This window comes from Prionailurus bengalensis, chromosome B2, assembly GCF_016509475.1.
Source record: "Prionailurus bengalensis isolate Pbe53 chromosome B2, Fcat_Pben_1.1_paternal_pri, whole genome shotgun sequence".
In the NCBI taxonomy this organism is placed as follows: Eukaryota; Metazoa; Chordata; class Mammalia; order Carnivora; family Felidae; genus Prionailurus; species Prionailurus bengalensis.
In genome coordinates this window covers 2,089,262-2,097,197 of record NC_057349.1, presented here as the reverse complement: position 1 = coordinate 2,097,197, position 7,936 = coordinate 2,089,262, and the positions used below count along the sequence as shown (strand labels likewise).

General features: G+C 55.3%; 1 protein-coding gene and 1 long non-coding RNA gene across 2 annotated transcripts; one reads left to right on the top strand and one right to left on the bottom strand.

Annotated features, from left to right (window-relative positions):
- Nucleotides 1-550: 550 nt before the first annotated feature.
- On the bottom strand, nt 551-7,614 carry ZKSCAN4 (zinc finger with KRAB and SCAN domains 4). The gene is made up of 5 exons (XM_043590576.1): nt 7,006-7,614; nt 5,358-5,505; nt 4,216-4,298; nt 3,093-3,216; nt 551-2,198 (listed from the first exon to the last, which is right to left on the bottom strand). Exons 1-5 carry the CDS (start codon nt 7,435-7,437, stop codon nt 1,336-1,338), a joined length of 1,650 nt encoding a protein of 549 aa, XP_043446511.1. The 5' UTR covers nt 7,438-7,614; the 3' UTR covers nt 551-1,335.
- On the top strand, nt 4,292-6,398 carry LOC122489090. The gene is made up of 2 exons (XR_006298829.1): nt 4,292-5,366; nt 5,893-6,398. It is a non-coding gene; the product is annotated as an uncharacterized LOC122489090 (long non-coding RNA).
- Nucleotides 7,615-7,936: the final 322 nt, after the last annotated feature.

Sequence of the window (7,936 nt, the reverse complement as noted above, 5' to 3'; positions counted from 1 at the left end):
GGTGCTTCGGAGCACGAACCCAGAGAATACCACGTTGGTGACTCAACAAAACATGGTCTGAGATCCATGAGAAATGGAAACCATTTTTGGCACAGCTTGGAAAAGCCGGATGCTGGTGGCATCAGGAAGATGTTAAGTCTTTGAAGAACTCTGTAGAAGGTGATTTGGGTGAAAACAAGAGATATCACAAAATTCTTATTGTGGCTTCACATGTTGATACTTTGGATACTGTGGAGTAGGATTCCCAATGTGATTCTGAACAGATACATTTTCTCTGTCTACACTTGGGTTCCCATCCTCATTGGCTGCCTCTGACCCTATCTTCCTATCCCCAACCAACACACCAGTTCTGAAAACATGAGTGAAATTTGTTATAAATATCTGGCATGACTCCTCTAACGTGGAGGAAGCTCAGCTGGTATAAGCTGTGGTGCAACTTGGCTCTGAATTGGGAGAGAGGCATACAGGTGCTGTCTCAGCACTTTGTTAGGCCCAAGATAACTAAGAGGTGAGAAACAAGCTGTTCAACATCACAGGATTTCTATCAAAATTCATCATCATTTTGATCTGACTTGATCAATTCATTTATTTACCAGAACGTGAAAGGTTTATCCCATAAAAGGAGCAAAATTAAGGTGAACAAATATAATACGGACCAAAGAATGGAGTTACATGGATGGAGCAATCTCACAAATCTAATTACAAGCTGCTTAAGGCATTCTTACAAGTACTATGCTGGTGAAGAAATATGGATTCTCCCACCCCAAATCTGACAACCCTATGTATTTGGTAATAAATACATTAGACTGACCCAGAATCTAGAACCTCAGAGAATTAGACACAAACACAAATAGCCTTAGAAAGTCCTCAGAAATCTAGACCACATCAGATTTTCAGAGTTATGGAGGTCACCTCACTGGTGTATTAAATAAACGTTTATAGCACCTACACACAAGGCACAGTGGGGAGTATAATATGGCACAGATCTGACCAACTGGTGAAACATTCGTTATAGGCAAAATGGTCAGAGCAGCAGCCCCCACATCAGAGCCATCTCACCAGGAGACGTCATCAAGTGCTGGCTGGAGGTGGTCAGCCAGTCTGGAGGCCCATTTCAGTCCAGTAGGTGAGAACAATCATTTCGTGTCCTACCTCTGCCAGACAATTCTCCCAGAGCCTCCTATCAAACAAGCTGCTTCCCAGCCACCTTCTAGAATGTAGAAGACAATGCATCCCTCCAGACTCGGCCTTCTAACACAGGATGGCATGTAGCGGTCAGTAAAGCCTCAGCCCAGTTCTGTGAGGAATGAACAACTCTGGCACGTACGACGTGGCTCACTGTGATAGAACTTTCTTTCCAACATGGCTCCTCCGGTGTTGAACAAGGTATGAAGTTCGGGTGAAGCCTTTCCCACATGTGTCACACTGATAGGGTTTCTCACCAGTGTGGATTTTCTGATGTTCGATAAGGCTTCTACTCCGAGTGAAACTCCTGTCACACTCGTTACATGTGTAAGACGCGGGAGCCTCAACGTTTTCCCACCGGCTTTCCACCCTCCCCGGACTCTCCCAGGTCTCTGCACATTCACGATCCTGCACATTTTTATCGCCGTGGATCCTCTGGTGTCTGAGGAGATGTGAATTCCGCCTAAAAGCTTTGCCACACATGTTGCACTGGTACGGCTTCTCCCCCGTGTGGATTTTGTGATGTTCAAGGAGGCTGCAACTCTGGCTGAAGGTTTTCCCACACTCCTCACACTCGTAGGGCTTCTCCCCAGTGTGGGTTCTCTGGTGTTTGATGAGGTTTGAGCTGTGACTGAACACCTTGCCACATTCCTCACACTCATAGGGTTTCTCCCCAGTGTGGACTCTCTGATGGATGACGAGGGCAGAGCTCCCGATGAAGGTCTTGCCACAGTCTTCACATTCATAGGGTTTCTCCCCGGTGTGGATTCTCCTGTGTTTAGTCAGGCCTGAACTCTGAGCAAAACTCTTTCCACATTCATGACAGTAGTGCCGCCTAATTCCTGTGGCAGTTTTCTGCTTTCTCGGGAACCTGCCCTCCTGTTCGCCAGCTTCAGTGCCTTCAGGAATCTGGGCAGTGTCTTCACGCAGGGGGCGTGGTATTCCCCCAGCGTCTTGTACTGGCCGGACCTCGTCCACAGGCAGGGCCCGGATCTCGGCCTCTGTTTCACCACCTGAAATAACAAGTGGCCACACGTGGTCAGTGATGCCCTGCCACGCAGGAAGGCTGTGACTACAGTTGCACATACGCGGGGATGAGGGTTTCCGTACAAGAACGAGGATGGGGACGAAGGGGAGAACGGGTGCTGGGGAGGAAGGAGACTGAGAACGGGCCTGGGGTCATTGGAAGCAGGGGGGTGGGGGGTGGAGGACGGTGGGAAGGACCGTGCTGGGGACACTCGCAGAGGCTCTAAGTCCTGAGGACGAAGGCAGGGCCCTGCACTGGGGCTGGACTCGAGGAGGGCTGGGCAGACGGCAGCGGTGAGCAGGCACGCGTGAGGACTTGGAAGTGTTCCGTGCGACACAAGGGGAGCAGGCACGTAGAAAGCGATCGTCAGTCAGGGACGGTCCTCGTGGCTCTTATCCCAGACGAAGACAGGGGCCCCGACACGACGGGCTTCGGTGCTGACAGATCTGAGCCAGAGCTCCCGCTGCACCATGGTCGAGCTGCACGACTCAGACGGGTCAGGCTGTCCCGTGTGTCCTGCACCCCGACCTCTAGCTCGCTTCTCGCTCTCGCCCTACAGTCCCACGGCCCATTTCCTGAGGACACCCCAGCTCTCGTCCTGTGTCGGAACTAGCGACAGGGAGGGGACCAACGGTGACAGCCCTACTATGAGCCAGGCCTGTGCTCGGGGCTCTACCTGCCGTGTCCCACTTAACCCGGCCAGGAAGGGAGCCGGGCCGGGAGGGTTAAAGATCGGGTCACGCACGTGGTTAGTAGCTGGGTTCAGAAACGGTGGCTCTGAACGCAGACAGAATTCAGACGGCGTCTTATAGCCCAGTAGGTTCTAACCGACAAAGGAAGCCACGAAGGCCTACGACCAACCAGGCCCCGTCAGTCTTACCCGGGGAGGTCAGGCCGCCGGGGTTCTCCCGCCCTTCATCTCCGTGGAAGCTCCCCCGAGAGGAATCCAGCTGCGCCCAGCCAGAGGAGAAAGCCAGGGCCACGTCTTCCGTTTTCAGCAAGCCCTGCAACGGCACACGGGCCTCCTAGTTCCTCTTACCCAGAGTCCCTCCCGGAGCCGGGGGCTGCGCAGAGGGGCTCAGGCGGTGAGGGGACAGTCCCCGAAGGCTCCGCAGACCAAGCCAGCGCGGCACCTAACGCTACTTCTCCCGGTCTTAAGTGACGGCTTCATCAACAAAACCACTGCGGAAGTAGAGTGACAGCACGTGAGGACAGGTGTCTCCACACAAGTGCTCCAGACACCGCTGTCTTCACACAAATACGCCAGTCGCCCGCGTCTCCACACAAATACTCCGGACGCCCGCGTCTCCACACAGGTAAGCCGGACACCCTGGTCGCCACGCAAATAAGCCGGACACCAGGGTAGAAGGTAAAGAGACTTGGAAAACGAAGGCCACGCCACTGCAAGGACCGGAACTGACCCCCGCTAGTCATGGTGGCTCATTTGTATTAACAGTTACTCAGATACAGGGAAACGTGGGTCTGAAGTGAGGAAAGTCAGGGAAGCCAGTGGACACCACAGAGCCTCCAGGGCGTGAAGGACCGGGTAAGAAGTTCAATCCAGTTGAAGTACAGACTGTTGCGGTCGTGTGACTAGTTGAGACACGTGGGCATGCCGTATCCGTCCCGGCAAGCTTAGGGACCACGTGCTTACCCCCCGGTAACAGGGCAGGAAAGCAAAAGAAAACCTTCGGAACAAAAGCGCCGTCGCAACAAAAGCTTCAGTTTGCTTTTGCAGAATCACCCTTACTGATGAAGAAGACCCCACTGAAGAAGGGGCTGGCCAAGGACACGGAGTAGGGGTCTGGGAAACGGCACCCAAGCTAGTCATGAAATAGGACGAGGCTCCCAACTAGGCACCAGGAAGTCAGAGAGCGGGACACTAGCATACACGAGAAAGTTGACATCCCATCTGGCGTTTGGCTGGAGGATGTAGACGGGGAGGGGGCGACCCTCCCAGGATGCACCCCGGTAGCGAAGGGCAGGGAGGGGCTCCGGCTCACCTGGGGCTCTGGGGGCAGCCTGGCCGCCACCACTGCGTCTCCTCTGCAGCGCCCTCCCGGGGCAAGCCCAGGACCCTGGAGAACTAGGAAGGAAAGAAGCTCTGGATGAGACGTCCCTGGCACTCAGCCTCCCTGGCCTGCGGAATCCAAGCTCAAACACTGGGCCTGGAACTTCGTACAGCGTGTGTCTCCCCAAAGGCCCGATCCCTACCCGCTCCAGTCCCGGGGCCTAGAGACCTGTGCTGTGCTCTGCCGACACACAAAATCTATGCAACAACGGCGGGATCCTTGGAAGGGATGGTGAGTTTAAACCACATAAAACAAGCTTTTCCTCTGAAGATACTCTGGGTTTTGCTTGCGAAGGGGAGAAAAGTAAGATTTCGGTTAAAATGCCTTTAGTGGTCAGTAAGGGCTTTCTGCTTTGGTTTGGAAGAACTAGAGTCAAAATAAAGCTGGAACCAGAAGGCAGAAATGGGCATCTGCTTGTACAGAACTTGCTCAGCGTCCAGAAGAACCCGAGGTCTCCCTGGAGGAGGCAAACTTTACATGGAGCACCAAACAGCTGGTTTAGCTAGAGCCCATGTTGGAAGTCAGGACTGCGTGTTGGCCGGCGTCTCAGTGCTGTGTGTCTTGGGACACGTTCAGGGCACGTGAGGAGACACCGCAGGACATACAGCCAGTCCTGTGGAGTAAATCCCGCTATTTTCATAAGAGACCCAGGGTTGAGACATTTATACTCTAATCCGCGGTAGTGCTGTAGTCTGTGGGATATTCCGACGGGCTCTACAGAGTCTGTTCGTTTTCTTCTTGGCACTTACCACTACTGGAAGCTGTACTGTTGTGTGTATGTGCTGTCTTCCCCACTCGAATGTAAACCCCAGTGCCACCAGGAAGGACTCCGTCTCACCAGCGGCCGGTCCTCAGCACCAACCACACTGGCTACCACGTAGGAGGCATAATTACGTGTTAAATGAATGGGGAACCGATTCTTTCCAAACCACCGTTTCAAATTTCCCTTTCAGTCTCAAAGTAGAGTCCGTCAGTGATGGCCAAATAACGTCTCGGTCAGCGCCCCTATCAGATGATCGTCAGTGAAGCTGGACGAAGTCTGCAGGTTCACGCGCCCAGAAGAGAACACTCACCTGTGCCTGGTAAGGCCCGTGACCCCAGAGATTCATGCTTGAGCAGAGCCCTCACCGGCTGGAACTGGGCACTCCGTGATCCGCGGGAAGGTGTCAGTGCTGCCATCTCGCAACAGACAAGCTCTTGGCCCTGGTCACCACCTGGGACCTAGAGGTTATTCATTCCTTTTCATTATTTGTCAGACATTTCTGGAGCACTTCCCATGTGCCTCGCAGTTTCCAGGGGCACGAAAAATATTAACTCAGGTAACACAGACAGCAACCTTGAGGTGGGTACCGTTACCGTGATCGTTTCACCGATGAGGAAGCGAAGGCACACAGAGTGTAAGTTTCCCCAAGGTCACCCAGCTAATAAGTGGCGGTGCTAGGACGGGCGCTCAGGCAGAGGGACCCCAGAGCCCGTGCTCTTTGCCGTTACCAGGTGCTCCCGCGTTGTATACGTTGTGCTTTTACAAAGACTTTTGGGAACCGGTGCTGGCTCTCAAAATACTCCTATCTTATCTGACAGGTGAGGGTAATAATTTCTCGTTTATAGGGTTTTGTTACTGGTTTTGAGAACCAAGAAAGAAGATCACAGAATGTGAAATCACCTAACGCAGGACACACGGTCTATCCCCACTAAAAGGTGGCTTCCATGCATTTATGGGCAAATTGCACTTGTCCAGTTACTTTCTCACGTGCAGCTCAGAACTCCCCACATCTTCTGTAATGACTGAGGAGACTGAAGCTAAGAGACTGGAAACGCCTTCACTGTGAAGGGCTCGCGGGCAGTGGGCCCCAGTGCAGACCCGGATCTCCTGGTCAGTGGTTAGGAGGCTCTGGCTGCAGTCCCCTGAAGGGACATTAACTGGTGCACAGAGGACACCACCTTAGAACAGACTGGCAAAGCAAGAAGAGGTGGGGAGATCAACCTGTTTTCCACCAGGGGTGTTCTCTAGCCTGGGGTCCTTGGACTCTTCCCATGTGGTCCATGAACTTGGAATAGGAAAGGAGTAGTTTTATTGTTACCAGCCTCTAAGGGAACGTGGCCTTTCCTTCTATTAGAAATTGAAGCAGCGATCACGTGGCATCAGCCGCGGCACTTCGCCACCAATAGAAATTGCAGATGTTTTGGGGTGCCTGGGTGGCTCAGTTCGAGCCCCATATCGGGCTCTGTTCTGACACCTTAGAGCCTGGATGGAGGCTGCCTTGGATTCTGTGTCTCCCTCTGTCTCTCTGCCCCTTCCCCGCTCATGCTCTGTCTCTCTCAAAAATAAACACTTAAAATTTTTTAAAAAGAAAAGTTGCAGATGTTTTCACACCACGGCACAACGAACAGTGTCAAAGTCACTCATGCTTCTAACGACTTTGAAACTGCACCCGGGCTATTGGGCCTGTGCCCAGGTCTTACTGATTAGTGCAACAATTTTAAAAAGTGCACGCATAACGTTGTCACTAATTTGTTTAATACAATGTATTTCAACATAATCGAGTTCTTCTGTGATCCTTCATGTATCTAAAACTTCTGTTACGAGGAGGGGCCCAGGGACTCCACCCGAGTGGCAGAGAGAGAGAGAGAGAGAGAGAGAGAGAGAGAAGTTCCGATGTTGACGGCACGCCCCGCCCTCGGCCCGAGACTTGGGTTAGAAACCGGGCTCGGGACCTCTACCTGCGGTGTCGGCGCCTCCAGCTGTCTCTGCAGGTGCTCCAGGAGCACCACCACCTCGTCCCCGCTCTCCGGGTGCTGTCCCCGCACCCAGGCCTGGAGCTCGGCGGGCAGGATGGTCAGGAACTGCTCCAGCACCAGCAGCTCCAGGATCTGCTCCTTGGTGTGTATATCCGGGCTCAGCCACTGGCGGCACAGCTCGCGGAGCCGGCGCAGCGCCTCGCGGGGCCCCTCGGCCTCAGGGTAGCGGAAGCCCCGGAAGCGCCGGCGCGAGCGCTCGGGGCCGGGGGCCGGGCTGCCGGGCGCGGCCGTGGGGACGTCCTCCTCCTCCTCCTCCTCCTCCACCTTCACGGTCAGGATGCCCGTCAGCAGCCCCGGCCGCTCCTCTGCAGTGCCGGCATCCAAGGTCGCGCTCGCCTTCGACTCCCCGGCCATCCCGGCCCTGGCGCTGGCGGACGGCTGCGCTTCTCGGGGCGGTTCCTCTGGTGCGTAAGTCGCTCCCTCGGCCCCCCGCGGCCGGAGCCGTCCTCCGGGCCCCGCAGCCAGTCTCCACACCGCCGGCCGGAATCCGCGGGCGCCCTCGGCGCGGGAGGGCAGGAGCGCGGGGCCGGAAGCCGGGCCGAGCCACTTCCTGGGCCCTCTAGGACGCGTCTCTTGGTGGCGGCCCGTTAACCCTTCGGCTCTCGGGCCGCCGCCGGCGAGACCGCGAGAGAGGACGGGGGGCTGTGGCTTATGCTTGGCCGAAGCCGACGTCTCACGTTGCAGCGAACGCGGGCCCGCTGGGCCCTCAGTTCTGGCCTGAGGCCTTCCCCCGCGGCCGCGGACGTCACTGGGCCAGGCTGGGAGAGCAGCGGCTGCACCTGCGCCTGACCAGCTCCGCCTCTCCTGCGAGGCCCGCCGGCGGGAAGGCCCTCCCCGCCTCTGACTTCGTCCT

Excerpts from the sequence above, each read along its gene's own strand:
- ZKSCAN4 (XM_043590576.1), bottom strand. The coding sequence starts at position 7,437 with ATGGCCGGGGAGTCGAAGGCGAGCGCGACCTTGGATGCCGGCACTGCA. Across the intron at positions 5,506-7,005 it reads TGGAGGCGCCGACACCGCAG|GTCCCAGGTGGTGACCAGGG; the intron begins GTAGAGGTCCCG and ends AATAACCTCTAG. Across the intron at positions 2,199-3,092 it reads CGGCGGCCTGACCTCCCCGG|GTGGTGAAACAGAGGCCGAG; the intron begins GTAAGACTGACG and ends TTGTTATTTCAG.